General features: G+C 38.5%; 1 protein-coding gene across 2 annotated transcripts in view; it reads right to left on the bottom strand.

Annotated features, from left to right (window-relative positions):
• Positions 1-24,241, bottom strand: part of LOC131038529 (protein SPIRRIG) — a 91,351-nt gene extending 67,110 nt beyond the window's left edge. For both annotated transcript variants that reach the window (XM_057970982.2, XM_057970983.2), the window contains exons 1-2: positions 23,829-24,241; positions 23,177-23,393 (exon numbers count right to left, since the gene is read on the bottom strand). In XM_057970982.2, the coding sequence (XP_057826965.2) occupies positions 23,177-23,310 (134 nt within the window). In that variant the 5' untranslated portion in view covers positions 23,311-23,393; positions 23,829-24,241. The remainder of the gene's footprint in view (positions 1-23,176; positions 23,394-23,828) is intronic.
• Positions 24,242-24,793: the final 552 nt, after the last annotated feature.

The following is a 24,793-nucleotide window of genomic DNA, read 5'->3' as shown; positions in this document are numbered from 1 at the left end:
TCATGGTAGAGTTTTCATAAATTTTTTTTCCTTAAAAATTATTTCTGAGGTTTATAATTTTTCCCTTAAAAATTATTGTGGGGTTTCTGATTTTTCTCCACAAAAAAACATGGGAGGGTTTTGCTTGGTTTTTCCTCAAAAATCAGGGAGTGTTGTTTTACCACGTGATGTCTATTATTTCGCCGCGTAAGGTTTGTTGTATTACCACGTGATGTCTGTTGTTTTGTAGCGTGAGGTTTGTTGTTTTACCAAATGATGTCTGTTGTTTTGCCACATGATCTCTAATGTCTTGCCGCATGATGACTGGTGTTTTACCGTGTGATGTTTGGGGTTTTACCGCGCGACGTTTATGGGTTTTGTTCAATTTTTTCCTCAAAAATCGTTTCAAAGCTTTTGGTCATGTTTAGGGTTTTTACCATTTTTTCCACAAAAAATGATGATTTGTATCTTCAGTTTTGGAGGGTTTTTCAATTTTTCCTCAAAATCGTGGTTTCAAGTTTCAGTTTGGTTACCCAACATCAGGTTGGATGGATTTTGGTATTCTTGGTCATTAACACTTTGCAGATCCACGGAGGGTATCCGCCGCAGCAAAGTGTTATTTCCGTTTGTGATCAAAAGACCTGCAGTGTCTTCTGTAGGGTAGTCCGTTGATAGAATGACCATTAAGGGAGGGTATTAGAATATTTAATTAGTATTTAATTAGTATTTTAATGTATTATTTAATTAGTATTTTAATGATCATTAGTGTAATTTTTGTTTTATTTAGTTTTCTATTTTTGGCTTCTATTTTTAGAAGCACTTGTTTCTTTTTAGAAACATCACCGCTTGTAATCGCCTATTTAAACGGCTCTTTGATTGAATAAAGAACACATCGATTATTGGAGCAATTAATTTTTCATATAGGGGGTAGTTCATGCAGTATTTTACAGTCTTGGTGTTCCTGTTTTCAGTTTGTCTCCTTTTTCTATAGAGGTGGCTTTTTCTGTATCCCTGTTATATGCAGCATTTAGCATTATAGTATTTAAGTGGGCTTTAGCAGGGAAGGGACTCCTTAATATGAGACCTACATTATATCAAAAAAAACAGACAAACAGAATTGCTGTTGGTTGAAAATAACGATACTGTTTTCAATTCAAGGCAAACGTCCCACTTCATATAAGCATCTTCATCTAGATTCTCACTAGACAAGTAGGAATCATTATGCTTTATTTCATTGAAGTAGTTTCTCTAGATGGTTTATATTCAACCTGTTTTAAGATATAAATATGTTGTGCAGTATATTATAACAGTGCACTTCAAAATATTGCTTTGAGGCAAAACAGTATGGAATATTCACTTTATTTGTCACAAGGGGAGTCGCCAATCCTTGTTAAAAGATCACCAACCACACTTACCTTTATGAAAAAGACCTTTCCTCTAGAACATTAAGTGGCCATTTTCTGATGTCTACTCTCAAATTTCAGTCCATAACTATTAGCAAAAATTCATGGAATAGATTCACTTTCGAACGTATACTTTTACATTTCAAAATGCAGATGCGATGAAAACCCCTGAACCTGTAAGAATGTTTGGATGGTTATCAGATATACCAACAGGCTTTCCATTAAATTTCCTGTCATTCCAAGCCTATGGTGGTCATTTTTTTCTGAGCTTTGCATGCACAGATGATCATTCATTTTTCATGAGTTACATAGGAGGTTTCGGTTTAAAAATTTAATCAGATGTCTCACAAACACCTCAATGGATAAGCTGACATGTATATGGCAACCGAGATCCCATTACCAGGTCATTATTTTACAAAGCACCTATATGATAGAAGGGAATCTTCAAAACAAACTTTGGAATTGATCTTGTAATGTTTCAGCAACTTCAATTCAGAGGACTATGTGATGTCCCTTTTCTGAAATAGAATTTAATAATAAATAATAATAATTAAATTAAAATACAAATAAATAAATAAATAATAAAATATAATTTACTATAATTACAAGTTAATTAAGTAAAATGAAAAGTCAAGAGGCACGCTATGAAGAGTTGGGACTTCCTCAAATATAAAAGGGAGAAGAGTTCATTTGAAAGAGGACAAGGGGGGAAGGGGAAAAAGAATGGAGCATAGGAATTAAGGAAAGGTAAATGGAAGAAGGAATGGAAAGTAAATAAGGAAGTGATTCTCTCAAAAAGGCAGAAATAATGAAGAGTTATGACTCTTTCAAAAGGTAATAATAATGAAAGGTTGTGTCTCTTTCAAAAGATGATAATTATGAAGGTTGTGACCATTGCAAAGAGGAAACATGGTGAAGAGGTGTGACTCTCCCTCACATTGGAGGTTATAAAAAGGTCTCATTTGAGGTGGGCATTCAAGGGAGATCAATTTGTAGAATTATTTATTATTCTCAAAGGGCAGCAATTAAGAGTGATGACTCATTTCTTATGAAGAGGTGTAACTTCCCACAATTGAAGATATAAAGAAGAGATGAATTCAATTGAGAAGGGGGAATTGGAGGAATCATCCATAAGATGAAAGAAGACAAGAAAGTCAATGGATCAAGGGAGAAATATCTAATATCAGAATTATTAAGGGAGAATATTAGCAGACTTTGATATTTACAAATGCAAGATTTAGAGGCAATCCCAAAAGGGGGCATTACAAATGGTATCAGAGCACCGTTCCTGCTAGACTAGGGGGTAGAGGGTAGTTAATGCAAACTAGCCAAAGGGCTCAAGGGCGTTGAAAAGAGAAAGGAAGCAATTTGTTGAATATCATTCCTATTCAAGGCAGACTTGAGCATACTTAGAGCAACAAGATGGGTTAGGCCCACTTTCTAGCTCTAAATGGATTATGAGCAGAAGGATGGGGTTAGGCACACTTTCTGGCTCAAAATGGATTATGGGCAGAAGGATGGGGTTAGGCCCACTTTTTGGCTCAAAATGGATTATGGGCAGAAGGATGGGGTTAGGCCCACTTTATGGGCTCAAAATGGATTATGGGCAGAAAGTGGGGTTAGACCGACTTTCTGGCTCAAAATGGATTATGAGGAGAAAGTGGGTCGAGAAAGTGGGGTTAGACCCACTTTCTGAATCAAAATGGATTATGAGGAGAAAGATTGGGGTTAGGCCCACTTTCTGGCTTGGAAAAAAAGAAGGGATCAAACAACATGTGTATTTGTGTGTATATTTTGTGTTTGCATATATTCATGTGTATGCTCTGTGTTTTTATGTGTGTGCTCCGTGTTTGGTTCATACTTGATGTGTTTTCAGCAAATTTATTCAATGTGTGTTTCCAAAGCCGTTTCATATTGGCATAGTTTTAAAACTCTCCAACTCGCCTCGGACTCGCCACGGACTCGCGAGTCCTTTGGCACCGCGAGTCGACTCGCCTAGGACTCGCGTGGCGAGTCCAGGCGAGTCCCGGCGAAAGACTCGCGAGTCTTTCGCAAAGACTCGCGCGAGTCTTTTGCTCGGACTCGCGAGTCTTTCACAGGGACTCACGGGCCCAGAAAAACGCGCCCGTGAGGGTTAAAACCGCGTTTTTTTTTTATTTTTTGACTTCATTTTGGTTTTTTTTTGGCTGGAGCAGGTTAGAAGGGTTTGGAGGAGTAGAGGGAAGAAGGAAAAATCAGCAAGAGAGATCTAGGTAAGGATTTTTCTCTTTCTTTTTTTTTTTCATTTGAATCATTTCATTGTTTTGAAACTGAAAAAAATCTTGAAAAACAAGGGGATATGCTGCCAAATTTTTTTCTATTTTCTTTCCTAAGTTATTTCCTCTTTTTTTTTTCTTGTTTTTGAATGCTATTTTTCCCAAATGATTCATTGTCATTTTTTTTGTTGATTTTCCATAAAACCCTGCTGATTTTTTTTTTTCATGTTAAATCAGCAATGGCAAGTTCAACTCCAAGGGCAACCCCAAGGTCAGGAAGACAAAGAGATAAAGCTTGGAAATATGGGATTGCAGGAAGCAAAAAGGGGGAGGTCACTTGTACCGAATGCACAAGATGGATGACTGGTGGAATCAATAGATTAAAATACCACCTTGCACAAATACCTGGATATGGTGTGGAGGCATGCCCCAAATCAACTCCTGAAATTATCAGAGAGATGAAGGCCATTCTTGCTGAGAATGATATGCATAAGGAAGAAAGGCAAAAACAAGAGAAGCCATAGCAGCTGCAATGAATCCCACATTGTCCACTTCGGGTCCCATTGGTCACAGTCGGGGTCGTCAGTCACTTTCATCTTTTGGTGACAATGAGGGTGAGGCTAGTGGCACTCCTGTTAGATCAGACCCTAATTTTTTTGTACCACACAATGTTCCAGGTGCACAACCTTCACTTGAAGGTACAGGATGGAATAGAGAGAAGCATGAACAAGCACGGATAGCAGCTTCAAACTTTTGGTTTTACAATAATCTATCTTTCAATGCAGCAAACAATGTGTATTGGGAAAGTTTTGTTAATGCATGTACAGTGGCGGGTAAGGGGTTTAAGGCCCCAACAGGTCATGACTTCAGTGGGCCATTGCTAGAGAAAGCTGTGAAAAATACAGAAGGTGTGGTTGATGATCAGAAAAGGTATTGGAAGAGAAAAGGATGCAGCATTTTATCTGATGGATGGACAGATGGACGGAATAGGACTCTTCTCAACTTCTTGGTGGCTTCAAATGGTGCAATGGTATTCATAAAGTCTGTTGATGCCTCAAATGAAATAAAAAATGCAGAGACTTTGTGTAATCTGTTGGATGGTGTGGTTCGGGAAGTTGGAGTTGAGAATGTTGTCCAAATTATCACGGACAACGCAGCTGCATATGTATCTGCAGGTAGAATGCTTATGCAGAGGCATCCTTCGATTACATGGAGTCCTTGTGCTGCACATTGCTTGGACTTGGTGCTAGAGGACATTGGGAAGATTGGATGGGTGAAGAAGGTGGTTGAAGATGCAAAAAGTGTCACCAAATTCATCTACAACCATACTTGGGTGCTTGCTTTGATGAGAAAACACACAAATGGCAAGGACCTTGTGCGACCTGAAGTGACACGATTTGCTAGCCACTTCATCACTTTGCAGAGCATTCTTAGTGCCATTCCTCATCTTAAGCAGATGTTTGTGTCAGATGCTTGGTTGGGGTCTGCATACTCCAAAAGACCTGAAGCAGAGAAGATTGTGACAATTGTTTTTGATGAAGGGTTCAATAAAAGTGGAGAGGAGTTGACTGCGGTAAGTAACAAACACAAAAGTAAAGTTTATACAATCTTGTCTATTTGCTGATTTTATTTTTTAGGGGTTGATTTTGTACTAATTTAAAATTTGTTTTTATTTTTTTAGGTGACAGAACCTTTGGTGAGGGTTCTTCGTATGGTGGATGGAGAGGGCATGCCAATGGGTTTCATTTATGAGGCCATGGATAGGGCCAAAGAGGCCATTTCACATTACTATCGTGGAAATGCAAGAAAATGTGAAATCTTTTGGCGCATCATTGATCATAGGTGGACAAACCAACTCCACCAACCGATACATGCCTTCGCCTACTTTTTGAACCCGAAATTCTACTTCTCTGATTCATTTAGGGCTGATGAGGAGGTCATGGCAGGTGTTATTACATGCATTGATAAGATGACACCTGATCCTGAGTTGAGAGACAAGGTTCTTGATGAGTTGGAGGTGAGATTTGACATTTGCAATTGCTCTATCTTTATTTATGAATTCGGAAATGTTCATTATTGAATTTGAGTTTGACACTTTGACTATCTAGTATCTATTTCTGAATTTGGAAATGTTCATTCCATTGTTCAAGATCTACAAAAGTGCAGAGGGGAGACTCTTCTCATCACAACTAGCAATTGATAGGAGAGGAAAACAACAACCAGGTAAAACATTTAATAACTTAGTTCAATAGTGCAAGAAAAAACCTACAAACTTGATTGTTACATTTTTTTCTCAATTCTAATATTTCTAAATGTTTTTTGTAGATTTATGGTGGGAGAATTATGGTGCCGGCACGCCTAATCTTCAAAAGATAGCTATCCGTGTTTTGTCTCAGCCATGCAGTGCTTTTGGGTGTGAACGAAATTGGAGTGTCTTTGAAAGCATTCACACAAAGAAGAGAAATAGATTGTCACAAAAGCGGCTCAATGATCTAGTATTTGTTCGGTACAACCTTCGCCTTCGAGTTAGACAGGTGGAGGGTGTTTCACATGAGGCCATTGACTTGGATGAAATTGATCCATATGGTGATTGGACCATGAATGAACAAAATGATGGTGATGATGTCCTCCTTACCGAAGAAGAAATTGCAGAAATAGAGAGAGGAGCAGCACAAGATGCAGAAGGAGCAAGATTGGATGAAGATGAGGACGAAGATGAGGATGATGATGAGGACTATGACTTTGAAGAAGAATCATCTCACCATTTAGATACCACAACACCCACTGCTACTACTTCTAGCTCAAGGCCTGAAAAATTGAGCTATATTAGGAAAAATACAAAGAGGAAGATGTAGTCTTCTCTTTGGTTTGTTCATTCACATTGCTGTTTTTCACATTTGCAGTTGGACTTGGACATATCATTATATGTAATTTTGTGAACATTTATATACTTATGCTGCCATTATAGTATTATACATTTTAGAGTTGAAAGTTGAAACTTGAATATGCTGCCATGAATGATGAAATTTCAAATATTGCGTGTTTGTACTTTGTAGATCATATGACATGTGTAATGTTTCAATTATGGCACTTATGTTCTCTAAATGCATTAATTTCTTTATGTTTTTTTGTAAAACTACGGTTTTTTTTTTTGCCGAGTCTTTGCCGAGTCTTTCGCGAGTCTTTCACGAGTCCGAGTCCGAGTCCAAAATTTTGGTTTGCCGAGTCGGAGGCGAGTCCGAGACTTTCAACTATGCATATTGGGAATCATTTTGAACAATCCATGATATTTGCTTGAGGACAAGCAATCTTGGGTGGGGTGGATTGTGATGTCCCTTTTCTAAAATAGGATTTGATAATAAATAATAATAATTAAATTAAAATACAAATAAATAAATAATAAAATATAATATTCTATAATTACAAGTTAATTAAGTTAATGAAAAGTCAAGAGGCATACTATGAAGAGTTGTGACTCCCTCAAAGATGAGATATAAAAAGGAGAAGAGTTCATTTGCAAGAGGACAAGGGAGGAAGGGGAAAAAGGATGCAGCTTAGAAATTAAAGAAAGGCAAATGGAAGAAGAAGAAATGGAAAGTAAATAAGGAAGTGATTCTCTCAAAAAGGCAGAAATAATGAAGGGGTATGACTCTTTCAAAAGGTAATAATAATGAAAGGTTGTGTCCCTTTCAAAAGGTGATAATTATGAAGGTTGTAACCATTGCAAAGGGCAAACATGTTGAAGAGGTGTAGCTCTCCCTTACATTGGAGAATATAAAAAGGAGAAGGTCTCTTTTGAGGAGGACATCCAAGGGAGATCAATTTGTAGAATAATTTATTATTCTCAAAGGGTAGCAATGAAGAGTGATGACTCATTTCTTATGAAGAGGTGTTGTTTTGCCCCTAAGAGGTGTGTGTGCATTCAGTGCATAACAGTACAGGAATATAGAAAAGGTAGCAGTACACAAGGATGCAAGTGAGAAGAACTCATGTGTCTGTATTCATCGATTCCACAATACCAATACATTCAAAGCATAGTTTCCTTTCCCCCTATCACATATGTAGAAATAGAAGCCCAAGTACATACATATAGGTGTCGGTACAGGTTGTCTGGTGCCAACTGCTGACAACCATCGCGTAACCACCAACCCTTAACACACGTAACATTCTAATTACAATATGACATAATTACCCGAAAACATCATCCCCCCCAAAAAAGGAGGTTGTCTCCTAAAGACGTACAAACAAAATGGGAAATGACATTAAGACAAAACATGAAAAATCAAAGCTGAGGGGGTACAGAGGGCATCCCTGATGAAGAAGGGGTCGATGGTGCTGCTGCTGCCAACTGCTCCCTCAGCTGGTGAACCTATTGTGTCCGATTCTGGAGATCTCGCTCAGCTACCAACTGCCTCTCCCTGGATCTCTTCACCATAAAACTGCTTCCATAAGCTCCTTCTGCTTCCCATCCAACTCCTCTAAGGTAGATGTGAGACGGGTCTCAAGGGCTGCCCGTTCTGCCACCTCGTGTGCACGCCCCATCGTCTCCTAGGCCAATTTTGCCTTGGCACGAGCCAACTCCTCCTCTAGGTTGGTCGCTCAAGCCCTCTGCTGTGCCAACTCCATCTCCATCATATGCAAGTGAGTGGCTAGCTCCTCCCGAGCTGTGATGGCTGCCACCCGCTCTGTCTCTACTGCCGAGGAACTATGTTGGGTACGTCTAAGCTGGTAGTACCCGTCCCGGAAGGCTTGCTCTACCCGTTGCAGTAGCAAGTGTACCCCACTAGCTCCAGCTGTCTCCTCACTCCTCCAATCCGCCAACATCTCGGGAGTCTCCACAGCAGGCCAACCCCTAGCCTCAAAACATCTCCCAAACTCCTCAGCACACCCTCTGGTGGCAAAAGCAAGGAGACTCAACGGCAAGCTGCCCAAGAGCCTGAATAGAGGTTGCCAATCTCCATGCATTGGCCTCAACCTCCGTTGTCATCCTCTTTGTATTGGCTCCCATCTCTGCCAAAAATATCTCTATGCCCTCTAGTTGGCTCTCGGTAGTGGCCCACCTCTGTTGCTGCATCTTTGTCATCTCCTCCTCAAACCCAACGATGTCCTGCAGGAAGTCCATCGCCAACTCCTGTTGTCCTGCCTCTTGATGAGAACTACCCTCATCTAGGTCCACGATCTCAGGAAAAGGACGTGGCTGGGGTGTGGTAGGCAGGGGTCCCAGTGGTGGCATAGGAGGCATCTCATAGCAACCCAACCACACGTCCATGGTGGCATCATCATCTCGGGTCACCGTGCCCTCTGCTGCTGTGACCTCCATATGTACAGGTTCCCTCCGTACGGTAGACCCAGTGCAAGGAGGTTCGTTGGGAACCAATGATACTGCTGGAACTCCCTCTATCGGAACAGTTGTGGCGACCCTAGAGGGTGTAGGCAATGGGGGTCGGGGTCTCAACTGCCCAAATCCTGGGATGGGTACGGTTGGTATGGCCCCCACCGTCACCCCCAAAGCCAGGAGAGGTGTCAATCCTCCATCTGGAGTCAATACTACTGGTGCATACACCAGTCGGCCTACTCCCGTAGGTCGCACTCCACCCGCCAGTAATCCACGGATTCCTCTCATCACGTGCCCAAAAGACACTGCACGGCCACTACTCTCCTCTGTACTAGGGGTTTTCTCTACTTCTTTCCGACTATCAAGGCAGAATGTGTCGTGACTTTGGCTGCTCCTAGAAGAAGTGTCCTCGGAATCTTCCCCTTCCTCTGCACTACTATCATCCTCTTATTTTGCATCCTTGTCAACTGACAACAAGTGTGACTTCCCACAATTGAAGATATAAAGAAGAGATGAATTCAATTGAGAAGGGGAAATTGGAGAAATCATCCAAAAGATCAAAGAAGACAAGAAAGTCAATGGATCAAGGGAGAAATATCTAATATCAGAATTAATAAGGGAGAAAATTGGCAGACTTTGATATTTACAAGGGCGAGATTTAGGGCAATCCCAAAAGAGAACATTACAGACTAGTCCAAGTCCAACTGGAAAGCAATTCAACAAAATATCAGCCCACTACTTTTCAAAAAAGCACTCTAGGTCCTAAAATATATATTTATTATAGAGTATTAGGTGGATGTGTCTCTGAGATAGTGCCATGAATAAGTGAGCCTAATCCACATCAAGACTCTAGTGAACAATGTCAAATGGCACCTATCTATGTTTCAAGATGGTCATACTACAACATTCACCTCGGGATTTTATATGATCCATCTGTATCTTTCCCTTGAACATAAATACAAATATTGCACGCTAGATATTCCATTCCCAATCAATTGTCATCTCTCCCTCCGATCAGATTCTCCAGTAATAGCCATATCTGCACACATCTTCTGCCCTCAAAAATCTCTATTTTACATGTAAGAGCAGCACCCACTATGGTCTTTTCAATACCATGCAGAAACTGAACCAAACTTTTCTTTAAAATATACATGATATTACTGCACAGTCAATGCCTAACACAAACACATTAATACAGAAGTGGTGAATTTCTATTAGCTTTTATTAGCATATTCCAATCTCTCAAGGGATATCTGGCATCGTCCTGTCAGCCATCAGTTAACCAAACCAATAGCTACCAAAAGATTGAGATATGGGCTCATTGCTCATGAAGAAATTACCCGAGCTTCCATGCAACTAACCACTAAGGAAATAGGACCCATCCACATGGCATGATTCCACACTTGCACTATGGCCCATCTAGAGCTGCAGAAGCGGCCAAGATCTTTTTGGTCTTGCATTGATGATCTTTTAAAAAACAAGGGTTTAGCAGGGCTTACTTTTCACATGTTGCCTTCCCACAATGCTAAAGGTTTTGCAAGGAAAGTCGCAGCAATATTACCTTTGCACGGAGTAGATGAGAAAAAAAGCAACACTAGGCATGTTCCTACACAACCACTTTCCATATACCAAAGGGATTACCTAGCACTCCACACAATTCCATCTATGCACTCTTTTGCTAAGGTAAAGATCAACTTGGCATTTGCAAAGTCAACTATGCACCTATCCACCTTGTGCTACAACAACTGGGCGACATGTGCACATTTATGTTTCCTATGGGATTCTTGTAGCAAAGGTTTTAAGAATTGATGGCTCCTTTTATAATTAGTGGTTGAGCATAGCTTAGCAGGACACCACCTAAGCATAGGCAACTTTAATTTAGATGCATGCATTGCTTGAAAGGACCCAAGCCATGCACTAGATACTCCTAAGGGTCTAACATGTCTCCTATGCCACAACTTCCTTGCAAGCTTCCACAACACTATACACCAACTTGACAGTTTGACTAGGGCAGCCTATTCAACATGAGGGACATTGGGCTGCCTTTCTACCTTGTGCCAAGGAGAGAAATACAAATCACCCCCCTAACAAATTTCAAGATCTATCCTGACTTGTAGACTCCAACACTTGCAAAATACAAACCAAACAATCCAGCCATAGCATGCATCTGATAATTATCAAAAATGCAATCACGAAATCTTCAAGATTCATTTCACATTTATATTCAGTTTCTCTTATGAACATATCATAATTTTCTAATCTTAGGAATAAATCCACACACATTTATTTGCAAAACCTTTTTATTATTAGAATTTAGAAATGCCCATTTAATCAATTAGTTAAATAATCATTTTGTTCATCCAATATACACATTGATATCCTAATCTAAATTCCAACATCCACCTCTGGTGATCCACAAGCATTTGAAAATCATCTGCTATAAACTTTGATTTCATGGCACAAATTATCTTTCTGCAATGAACTCCATTTTGCAAACTATTCTTTGGCACACACAACTCCAAAACTTCTACAACTCTTACATTATAGTTCCTAGTATCTAAAATACACTCAATTCACAAACAATCATTATGCAAACAATTGCAATCTTATCACAAACATCTTATATTAGCTTGATCATTAAAATAAGCTACACAATGTCGCCAGCATATATCTGCAAACTACTGCTCTCACTCCAACTCATCAAACAAAGTGTGTGGAACAACTATCTCCTATTGGAAAAGGTGTCTTGTACACCTTGCATAAAGTTAATAATGTAAATTAATATTTATTTATGGTGCATCTAGGGAATCTACAGATGTCTGCATCACATGGGTTAAACATTCATCATGTTGCGATTTTTATTTACTCTTTGTTGATGATGTGATCCTCCTCTATCATTCTCCTAACATCTTGCAAAGATAGCTTTATGCACATTTTGAGTTTTGCGATATTCACAATTTGTGGTCAACCTTTGTAAAACTAAGGTTGTGGTTTTCAATACTACGAGGGATGCTCTTTCCAAGTTTTGTTTCTACAAAGAGGGCTTCTAAGAGTTCAATTTACAAGTCCTCTTTCTTTTTGGCCTACCCCTCAATCTCATATTTGCAATAAACACCACATTATTTGTCTTTGAATGCCAATGCTTTTAGGTCCATTTCAAGGATATCCATTTAAAGATGCACCTCTTTGACGTAGTGATTAAGCCTACAAAGTTGTACAGTTCTAAAATTAGGGACCCTAGTTAGGATTCTTGTGACTAGGCTTGGGCTGAGAGGGTTCATGATTATGGTTCAACATATGATCTACTGCAAATGAATAGTTCCTTGATGTATTGTTTAGGCCAAATTAGCTACCCCACATCTTCGTCTTGTGAGTATCATGAAACTCACTTGGTTTATATACAAGCTTAGAGCCATGGGTAGTTTTGATTTATCCTATGAGAGATATCCTATTTTGGCACTTTGTTCCTCAAAGGAGATTGCCTCTTTGGGTCCCTCCAAACGTTAACAATTGTTGGTTCTCCATGGTACATTTGCTCTTCTTCCATTCTATTAACTTTTCTAAGTTTTCTTTGGCCAAGCTTCCTCCTTTAAACTACTCTTTATGTGCTCCACATCATCTTCTTCTAGAGAAAGAGGTGCTCAATCAATCCATCAAAGAGGTGTTTACCATCGGTACATCCACCATTAGCTTCATGATGTGATGGACCACCATATGTTACAAAGAAAATAGTTGTCATCTTTGGTTGAGATGGACCACAATTGTTGGTTCTTCATGGTACAATTGCTCTTCTTCAATTCTATTGGCATTTCTTTGGGCAAGCTTCCTCTATTCAACTACTCTTTGTGTGCTCCTTGTCACCTCCTTCTAGAGAAAGAGGTGCTCAATCAATCCATCAAAGAGGAGATTTACCATCAATACATTCAAGTTGCTTGGAAACCCACGAAGCTAAGAGCCGTGGGTGGTTTTGATTCATCTTGTGGGAGATATTCTTTTTTGGCACTTTGTTCCTCAAAGGAGATTGCCTCTTTGAGTCCTTCCAAATGTCAACAATTGTTGGTTCTCCATGGTGAATTTGATCTCCTTCCATTCTATTGGCATTTCTTTAGGCAAGCTTCCTCCTTTCAGCTACTCTTTATGTGCTCCTCCTCACCTCTTCTAGAGAAAGAGGTGTTCAATCAATCCATCAAAGAGGCGACTTACCATCAGTACATCTAGGTTGCTTGGAACCCCCCACCTTAATTCTCTCAAACACAAACTAGCCTTCTACATAAAGCATTTCTTACACGCAAATGAGACCATAATCAACCCACCCATCTTCAACATCAATGGTCTAATGGTTTACGGATTTCCCTTGGCCAATTGCAAATGTACTCCCATTAGCTTCATGTTGAGATGGACCACCATATGTTACAAAGAAAGAGTTTATCTTTGGTTTAAAGAAAGAATTTATCATCTTTGGACCACCATCAGCTTCATGTTGTCGTGGACCACCATATATTACAAAGAAAGAATTTATCATCTTTGGTTGAGATGGACCACAATTGTTGGTTCTCCATGGTACATTTGCTCTTTTTCCATTCTATTGGCATTTCTTTGGGCAAGCTTCCTCCTTTCAACCACTCTTTATGTGCTCCTTGTCACCTTCTCATAGAGAAAGAGGAACTCGATCAATCCATCAAATAGGAGATTTACGATCGGTATATCCAAGTTGCTTCAAACCACCACCACCCCCCCACTTGAATTCTCTCAAACACAAACTAGCCGTTTACACAAAGCATTTCTTACACGTTGTAAATGGGAGCATATTCAGCCCACCAATCTTCAACATCAATGAACTGATGGTTTAAGAATTCCCCTTGGCCAGTTGCAAATGTGCTCCCATTATCCTCACGTTGAGATGGACCACAATATGTTACAAAGAAAGAATTTATCATCTATCTTCTCCACGAAGAAAGAATTTATCATCTATGTTCTCCCCAAGAGATTGAGTTTGAGTAGCATTTTATTTTGTCATCCTATCTACTATGAAATTCGTGGGAGGTAAATATTGTTTATGCAAAGATTCTAGTGGTTCTCTATTCACTTTCTTCAACTACCATGATCAAAGATGCTTGGCTCTTTTTCTTTGTGAAGTCACACGTTCAAGCATAGATCTCTCTGAAGTAGTTCTAAATAGAATACTTCCTTCTCTCAACCTATCACAAATGTTGCAAGTTGAGCACCCTTTAGATACTATAGGCATTGCTCATCTTTGCAATCTACTATGGTTAATGCTCCTTGACATCCCAACTCTCATTTTAATGGTCATGGTTGTGTCTCTTCTCGATGTCGAAGACCCTCTCACACCCCTCTCAAGAGCAAGCTGACATCACTATTTTCTTCCCTCCCATCAATAGTCATTCAACATTGAATGTTAAGAGAGGTTCCATGTTGAATCAAACTACCTCCTAGGATTTGCCAACCCAACCCCCTTATAGCCCTAGACTTTGCCCAACAAGCATACCCAAATTCTGCATTAGTACTCCTAGAGTCCTACATTGATTGATGGTAATATTACTGGCCCCTCAAAGTTCAAACATATTCCAAAGTACTGACACTTAAGGATTTGGTTCTCCACCGAAGTGACCTTCATCTACTTACAATACTTTGCAAGGTCCTCTCCTCACACAGGTATTTATACTTGTACTATTTTGGGGTTACTATTTATAGGTTAGTCCCAATGTGTCTATTTATTTGTTTTTTCCTGATTTTCCTACTTTATTGTATTTGCATCAGGTCTAGTTCTTTGCTATTGAACAATTTGTATGCTCCACTCCCTTGGACCTATTCTTGGTCATTCTGGCACATTAATATAAATAATAATTTCTGTCTGTTTCATTCTTTTCTTTGACATGGTGGCCCTCTAATGTGTGGGAAACCTTCATGATCATTGCCTAGCCATTTGATGTACTTCTTGCATAAGGATATTGTACAGAAATCTAATATAAAGAGGCTATTTCCGAAAGATAAGGCAGATCAATTTAAATTTTAAAACTCTTCTTCAATGAAAAATAAAATATAACAGCAGCAATATGGTTCAAAAGAGAAAAGGATGGCAAAAAATGGAGTTAATTTCTCAAAAATTCAAAATTCAAGTAAAATTAATCTCACTGCTGTTCCACCAAAGCATCAATGCTAATCTCATGATCATCTCTATGTAATCCCAAGCACATTGCACATGAGAAAAATATAGATGATCAACTGTTTGGACTTTCTACTGAGGTAATAACAAAAAAGTATGCAAAGCTGGTGTAGCACTATAAGTTACTGTAACATCTTATAGTATTTCCTTCGTCTTATATCTTTTTGAAACCTGAAGATAAAACATGTCCTTTCAGAACAACACAAAAGGAGGAAGCTCCAATGGAAAGCCAATTACAGGAATTACCCCTCCAAGTCCTAATTCTTAAACTGAATGATGTCAAGGTTGGAGTGACATTCTGTATCACATAGCCAGCATAACAAACCAACAACAAATTGAGTGTCAGTCTATTTAAGGATTCTTCTGATGAAAGATGATACTATATGTCTACCAATGTAACATTGTGAGATTCTTTACAATGATACACAAAAGTCTCTAAAATTTGTGCAAAAATCTGGGAAACATTAGCTAGAAGTAAGAAACAACTGTGGCATAATTAACAATGGCAAAGATGGTCATTGGCAGAATATTTTCTTGCTTGAACAATGAGGAGGAATAAAAATGGCTATAGGGCATCATATCTGGCTAGAAAAAGCAGCAATATTGTGTTTCAAAAGCATCTACTGATCTGCAAAAAAACTCAGCTACCCCTGTGCATGGACTTGCTCAGATTGAATAGGTAATGCCCAACTAACTCCTTGCAGACCTCGACAAACATTGCACACACAAGGAGCTACAGCACCAAGCACACACTTCCTCCGACTTGGCCATCCATACAACATGTATCTAATCTATCAAATGAATCTAGGATTTGTGCCTAACCTAATCCATCTTTGTATTAATGGCATTTAGATGAAATGGAAATGTAGCATATGGTTTAAACACCATCGACCTCACCAGTGAAATCAGACCCAGTTGACAACTTAAGGAACTAGGACTTCTATCAAAAATAGAGTTGAGTTTCGAAGTTTCATCTATCCTACCAGATAGCAATTGGGCTTTCATTGTTCATTCCGGTAATTGCAGTCTAAATGGGCCTAATACAAGGGAAGACTGAATGTCTTATGCATTGAATATGAACAAAAACAAGTCTTAGTAAAATAGCATTTAGCTCAACTTAGCAGAAAGAGTCTAGAAGCTTTGGCTCTGTTTACCTTCCCACTTAGCCTCACATCTGCTTTATCATAGTCTACCATACTGTAATGTCCCCTTTTTAAAATAGGATTTAGCAATAAATAATACTAATAAATTAAAACATAAAATAATAAAAATATAATATAACATAATGAAAATGTAATTGAGTTAATGAAAGGTCCAAAGGCATGGAATGAAGAGTTATGACTCTCTCAAACATGAGATATGAAAGGGATAAAAGATCATTTGAAAAGAAAAAAGGAGGGAAGAAATGAATGGAAGCATCTGAACCAAGGAAGGATTATCGAAGAAGAAAGGAATGGGAGGTAGAAAGGTTGTGTCTCTTTCAAAGGGTAAAAATTATGAAGTATTGTACTGTTTCAATGGGTGGAAATAGTGGAAGGTTGTGTCTCTTGTCAAAGGGCAGGCATGCTGAAGAGATGTAACCTCTCCCTCACATGGGAAGATATAAAGGGAAGAAGGTTCATTTGAGGAAGAGATGGAAAGGGATCAATTTGAAGATAATTTATTATTCTCAAAGGTAGCAATGAAGGGTGGTCACTCAATTCTAATGAAGGGTGATGACTCAAGTCTTATGAAAGGTGGTGACCCTTTCACCAATGAATTATAAAAGAGATCATTCCAATCATTCAAGGATCACTTATCAATCATCATTCCAAACATTCAAATAAGCAAACAATTGATCAGCAAATCATTCTATCAAATCAACAATTACTTAACCATCACTCACCAATACCTCAAATCATCAAATCAAAGGAATTCATCCATTCAATCCATCAAGCAGCGAAGGAGATCAGATTTTGCCATTAATAGTTAATTTAGTATACAGCAGACTCGAACATATATTGTGGTCCGTGGTACGAGTTCCCTATGCATAGTTTGATGAATAAATGCTGATTAATGATGTGTTGTTTATGACTGCTTAATATAGCATAATGAATATTATTTCTATCTGTTAATTGCTGACTAATATTATGCTGTTGCTTATGACTGTTTAATATATAGATATAATATATATAGAATACGTAACATGATATAGGATGTTCTCTATATATTCTAGTTTTCAACCATGGTAGGTGTAATGAGGGATTACAAGGAGGGGAATAGCGATGGGTGCTCTTCTAGGTATGCCACCTCAAGGTGGTGACCATATGGTCCCATGAGACCAAGGAGGTCCAAGGGGTACTGCCTTTGGGCTTAGAAGGGATGGGCTTCCAGGGCACCCTATTGTGAATACTCCTCGTCCCTCTATCATGGCGAATTAATATAACAAGAAGTCCAATCATAGGGAGTGGGAAATGGATGGCAAGATGAAGGGGAACGGTTATACAAAACCTCACTAGGCACACCGCCTCATATGGACCACATGATGAAGGGGAACGGTTATACAAAACCTCACTAGGCACACCGCCTCATATGGATGGCATGGACCACATGAGGCCAAGAGGGATGGTATATCCACTCTTGGGCCTAGGGTAGAGGATCTCTAAGGCACCTTATCGAGTCACCTCATCCTAGCTCTCCTATGGTTGAGCTTCTCCAAACATATTTAAGATATCTTATGATTAAATTGATATTTCTGCTATATGTTGTAATTATTCCTAATTAAGAAGATCTGTTTTATGAATTGTAAATGGTTTCTAACCTGTTTTGCAAGGTCTCAATCAAGAGAAAGTATTAGAATATTTAATTATATTTTAGTCAATTATATTTAGTTCTTTTATTAATGGTCATTTAGCTTTCTAGCTTTTTAGTTCATTAAGTGAAACTATTGCTTCTTTTATAAGAACGCATAGTTTGCTTTTTAGATTTTAGCTTTTTAGCTTTATTTAGCGCTTTAAGCGTTTTAGCTTCATGTTGAAGCTTTAGATTAACCGTTCGTTCTTTTTAGAACACCGTTTTGAAATTCCTTTATATACGGTTCTATATTCGTAATTAATCATCCAGTATCATTCGATTATTGATTCAATTATTTTTCATGGTATCAGAACATGCAAATTAAAAAATTTCGAAAGTTATTTTTAAGAGATTTTTTTTTAAAAGTTTCTTTCTTCTGGGCGATTTGTAGATTCAAGGGTTCTTCTAGTTCGAAGTTTTTTTCGTAGGGTTCTTGCTCTTTTTCCGCATCAAATTGTTTGCCGGTTCTTCTTTGCTCGCGTTTTTTAATGAGAAAATCGTGATTTCTAGCTTTCATGACAGCGCGGATGTCTGGGTCTTTCGCGTTTTGATAGACGTGATTTTCATTTTCCAGCACAGATTTTGGCACTCGCAACTGTGTTTAACGGCGATTTTCACGGGCTTTGTCTGCACAGGAAGACAAGAAATCGCGACGGATTTCTCATAAAAAATCGCGACTGTATTCTTCCGCGATTTTATCACACTTTTAATTGGCCATGTTTCTCTGTTTTCCATGATTCTGAACCCGATTTTCACAACGACGGTGATTTTTTCTCTGTGTTTTTCCTTCTCCGTGATTTTTCTGGGGCTCACGATTTTTGACAGGATTTTCTTCCACGCCCAAGGGCATTTTTCCTATGGTTTTTTTCTGATTTTCGTGATTTTCTGGGTCACGATTTTCTCAGCACCTCCACTGACTAGGGTTTCTGATTTTATTTTTTTTATCAAATATTATTTTTTTCTGTAGATTATTATTTTTCTGATTTTTTTTCAGAAAAAATACAGGTTTCAGATTTGCAGAAAAAATTGCTGGATTTTTCCAGAATTATGTGCCTTGGGTTTCGTGCCAGATTTTTGCCTTGGGTTCCATGCCAAGAATTTTGCCTCTAGAGTTTGCAGGAAAATTTATGAGTTTTCAGCAATTTGCGCATTCCAAGATTTCAGATTCATTGTGCAGCTATTTCTATTTTGATTTTTAATCAGATTCTTTTGTCTTGTTTTTTGTGCGTTCCCAAGGTTGACCTCGTTCAATCTCAATTTCCGTGATGGCATCTTTGACCAACATCATGTTGTAACACAGTCAGAAGTTCAACGACTGCAACTACAACACCTGGAAACAGCACATGTTAACGATATTTGAATATCGTTGCCTTGATCAGATTGTTCTAGGCAGGGCTACTCGTCTTGCAGCCACAAGTGCAAACCAGGATAAATTTGATGAGCACACTCAAGACGCTGTCATGGTCATCAAGTTGTCAGTCACAGATGATCAACTTCCTCGGGTGCCTTCAGGTAAAACAGCTAAAGGGATTTGGGATCTCTTGAAGGATCTTCATGAAATGTCCGACAAGAACCGAGCTTTCTTTCTCAAGAATATGTTGTTTTCTATCATGATGGATGAGAAGTCATCTATCCAAGCACATCTTACGAAGATCAAGGACATCCATCACCAGTTGCATGCTATTGGTCAAACCATGGAGGAAGAGGATATGGTAGTGATCACGTTGAAAAGCCTACCCCGATCTTACGAGCATTTTATTGACACGCTCAATATCTCTTCTACTAGTGTTGATTTGAAGTTTCCTGATCTCTGCAACAAGATAGATGGAAGCAGCAGTTTGGTAGTAACATTGTCATGGTCAATGTGGAACAGGTGTTTGTTGCCCCAAGGACAAAGGCAAAGGCGAGTACACTCAGCAGCAAGGACAACGCAACTCTGAGGAGGGGTTCATGAAGAAATTCACATGTCACTATTGTGGTGGACCTGGGCATATCCAGAAGTTCTGCAGAAAGAGGTTGGCTGATCAGAAGTCCAGCCAAGGAGGGTCTCAGGAGCAGGAACATGCTCATGTTGCAAAGCGTTTTGAAGAGGCATCAGCCTTCTATGCTTTTTGATAAGTAGATTTTGTCATCGGATGGGTTTTCTGATTTTTCTCCACAAAAAAATCACGGGAAGGTTTTGCATGATTTTTTCCTAAAAAATCAGGGAGTGATGTTTTACCACGTGATGTCTGGTGTTTTGCCGTGTGATGTCTGGTGTTTTGTCGTGTGATGTCTGGTGTTTTACCGCACGACGTTTCAAGGTTTTGTTCGATTTTTTCCTCAAAAATCGTTTCAAGGTTTTAGTTCCTGTTTAGGGTTTTTACCATTTTTTTCCACAAAAAATGATGATTTGTAACTTCAGTTTTGGAGGGTTTGTGTTTGGTTACCCAACATCAGGTTGGATGGGTTCTGGTAATCTTGGTCATTAACACTTTGCAGATCTTGGGAGGGTCTCTGCCGCAAAAGCGTGTTCTTTCCATTTGTGATCAAAAAACCTGCAGTGCCTTCTGTAGGGTAGTTAGTAGATAGAATGGCCATTAAGGGAGGGTATTAGAATATTTAATTATATTTTAGTCACTTATATTTAGTTCTTTTAATAATGGTCATTTATCTTTTTAGCTTTTTCGTTCATTAAGTGAAACTATTGCTTCTTTTATAAGAACGCATAGTTTGCTTTTTAGATTTTAGCTTTTTAGCTTTATTTAGCGCTTTAAGCATTTTAGCTTCATGTTGAAGCTTTAGATTAACGGTTCGTTCTTTTAAGAACACCGTTTTGTAATTCCTTTATATACAGTTGTATATTCGTAATTAATCATTCAATATCATTCGATTACTGATTCAATTATTTTTCAAAAAGATATCTCTAACCCTGCTCTTGTTCATTATGAAATTGTGATTTAGGGCATTTAATAAAAAGGGACATTACACATACTGCCTTCCAAATGGAGATTTTGAGTATAGCATTCTTCTTCCCATATATTTAGAAATAAGCAATGTGACTACAATCCATCACAAGTGCTTCACAGTTAAATATAAAAATACTAAACAAATAAGGAGCAAAGAACATCTAATTCAAGCTTGGCCAGATGAAGTAAGACTTACTATGTAGTGATGCTCTAAAATTTTAAAAACCTGAACAAATATGAATTGAAAATAGTTCCCTCAAAAAGAAAAAAAGATTATAAAGGGGCTAGAGCTAAAGCTAATAGATCTGCCTGGTTCAAAGAGATTCTAAAGAGGCTAGAGCTATTGCTAAATTGCTAACAGATTCCCCTATGAACCAGGCAAGCCACAGGAGGACTAAGGAGAACCCCTCCTAAGCTTGAGCACATCCTATAAAAGGCAAGAAAAATGCAAATGAGAGTAGATATTTTTTATTGTGATATGAAAGAAGCTTAACATGGACTTAGGCACTTACATACATGAGCACACAAAATATATTCTCATATATACATGGATTTTATTGCAAAGATACATTGCTATGATAGGCACGGGGCAATTACTTGCCATGATAGCATTTATCAATACTGATCCCTCATTATTTTCTATCAAATGGTACGTTTGAATAGTTTTATGGTCTGCTGCGGGCAATAGTAAGTAAAACTGAGAGAATCAAAATGGTGACCATATAGATCTGAGGCTAGCTGCAGTAAAGAACCTGCCAAAGGCAATAGTAAGCAAATCTGCATGTGAAGATTATGCCAGTTTCTTGTATCCTACTGGTTTTTGTGGTATAAACCCCATATTTGTCTCTTGATATAGTATGGATGGAGCGATAGATGATAAGAGATTAAGAGTCAATGACTACAGACTAAGTGACTAGAGTGATGATACTTGTAACATTGATTGTCACAATAGTTTGAAAACATGACTGAAATAGAGGCCTCCCAGTTATCTACAATTTGTTATTGGATTTCAGTAATAAGGAAATCACTTTTACTGCATAGCTATTAGGTTTACATAAGAACTAAAAGTAACATTTCGGCCATTTTGGTCACAAACAACAGAGTTGTGTCTCATGCAAATTGCAAAATATTATATGAATGTCAATTTTTCCGAGCAAAAGAAGAGCTGCTCATTTCTAATTAATAACTTTTACAACATACTAGAGGTAGCATCTATCAAATGCATCACGTATACACAATGGCATTTGTGAGTTTAAATGGCATTAATTTTGATGCTTTTTAGTTTTTTGTATGCATTTCTCCACTTTTACTTTGTTGCAGTGCAATTCCTATTCAACCAACAGTAAGTTTTCTTTCTTGTAGGAAAGTTAGTTTCATATGTGCCAACAAGAAATGTGCATATAACTTCTCTGAGAATACCCACCAAAGCTATTTACAAAGAATAGAAAGCACAAGCCAAATTTTAGTTGCAATTGCATAAGAACATTGTGCTAATGGCTTATGGCGCGCAAAATATATTAATTCACAGTAAAGCATGTTAATTAGCTATGCTAATCAAAAAACCTCCATTATTGCACTGCCATCTTATTCCACTTACAACTCTGTCTATTTAATTTGTTCCTAATAGGGTCCTACCGTGGAGAGTTTCATGCATTTGTAATGGTGTTAAGGAATCATGGCTGAATGAATGTGGTTTTCTACGATCATAAGTAGCAAGTGTGCACTCATGCCTTTGCAAACAAGTTGTTCATTTTTTATTGATTGATATAGCTTTAGCAAAAGCTGCTTTAGATGCCTAATGTTTTCTACTTCATACACCTGCCAAAGGTTTATAACTGTTTATAAAATCTTCTTTTTATCAGGATTGTGAGCATATTTCAACAAAATCATGTTGGGTAAAAAGGTTTTTGAAAAAACCTGAAGTAGATGCTTAATATCAATCTTTCAGATCACACTCCATGTTCCATCATCAGGACATTAGTGAGTGATCAGGGAGTGTAATCCAAAAAACATTGATATTAAAACTCAACTACACAGTTTTCTCAAAAGCTTACTACTCATTGATATGCACTGAGGAAATCTTGTCTTCTAAGTAAAAATCACTTTTGTAAGGCATCAAAAAAATGTAAAACCTTGATCAGATGGACACATTCCAGCACAACTATTGTAGGCAAAACCCATAAGCGTGCAGGAAATAATCAATTATCCAAAAGAGTTCATCAAAGGATTATCAGCATTACCTGGGCTTTTCAGCGGCAGTACTAGGAGATTGAACAGGTTCTGGGGCCCGAGGCGAAGAGGATGAAAGATGTGACAAGCCAACCTTATCCTTAAGCAGCGAGACCCATTTCATTGTTTTCCCTGCTCGTTGCATAAATATAACATTTGGAGTTCGTCTACTGAATTCACTAAAATGCCCCTGGAGATTAAGCTCCTGAACGTTGTTCAATAATTCACCTGGATTATAGTCCCCAGCCTTCATAAGTAAAATACCCAATGCATTTTGTCCCAAAATAATTAAAATAAGACAACATAAGATAATTCCCTGCAGCTGACAAAATTCAGAGTCCGTACAGTCAATAAGTCAGTCCAACGTATTCAATACCCCAAATACAGTGCCTGTCTTCACTACTGAACCAAAACTATCTCATTAAATGACATCACTGGCATCTCAATTGCCCTAATATAAATATCCCAGTCAATCGACAGAATCGTGGGAATTGAATTGAAAATTTCGAGATTAGAAGGCTAGAGGTTTATATTTCACTAAACGAGCTCCCTGCTTCAAAAACGGTGCAGATAACATCCGATCAACATTATATTGCTAACCAAATCGAAAGGAAACAAAACAAAATCCACAATTAAGGAAGGGGAGGAGCACATTATGATTACCAGGACTTATCCTCTGCAGATCGAGCTAGCAAGCGAAAGATCCGCGAGTCGAACTAGCGACCGCCGGCTGAGATCGAGTCCCGCACTAGACTGCTCCCGATCGATTCACCGTCAAAATAGCGACCAAATTTTCCGCAGGGAAAATACCGAGTCTCTAACAATCGCAGATTGGAGCTCCGGACATAAAATTCATGCTTTATATGTGTAAACACCGCCACTAGTACAGCCACTGGCACTGCATCTGTGTGCGTGTATATCGGAATCAATGTTTTGCGCTTAGCTCTCTTCTTACTCTTGATCTGAATGTTTCAGAAGCTCTAATTCGACAACCCTAATAAGAAATTGTGTTTTAACGTAATCGGGCGGGCAAAAAAAGATAACGTCCGGAAGGGATGAATGCGGCACCTGAGCACCTAAAATTCTTTGTTCTTTTTAAATTTGTTGTCGTATGCCAGCGTCGCCGGAAACTGCACAACCCGCGGTTTTGCCACGTGGAATTTAATCATTCGTTCCACCAAGAGCTTTCCGACGACGCGGCCTTGGTTTTTTTAGGCTCTTCTTAAGTTTGTTTTTTTTTCCACCCCTTGTGCCTGCAGTTTGCCTACTGCCCAAATAACATGCCCACCCCTTTCTCTCCTCTTTTCTCTTTATTTCTTTTATTCTTTGTTTTTTTTTTCAAAAGCTCTTTAGTCATATCTCAGATGGGACCTCCGTTTGCCATGCGTAACAAGTTTTGTTTGTATTTGATTTGTTTTTACACTAGTACAATAGAATAAAAAGATAAGAATTTAATGTCTACGAGGTTAAATTATGGGATAGCATCATCAATTTAGACTTTGTTTGATGACAAGATTTTTGGGTTAGTTTATTCGGTTTCGGTTAACTTTTAAGTTGTCAACAATGCGAATGAGGATCTGTTGTAAATTATTTGAGAGATTATAAGAGGTAGACTTGATGACAAGACC

Source organism: Cryptomeria japonica, chromosome 10 (genome assembly GCF_030272615.1).
Source record: "Cryptomeria japonica chromosome 10, Sugi_1.0, whole genome shotgun sequence".
NCBI classification, from domain to species: domain Eukaryota; kingdom Viridiplantae; phylum Streptophyta; class Pinopsida; order Cupressales; family Cupressaceae; genus Cryptomeria; species Cryptomeria japonica.
Note: the sequence above shows the minus strand (reverse complement) of the source record. Positions and strands in the feature narration are given on the sequence as shown.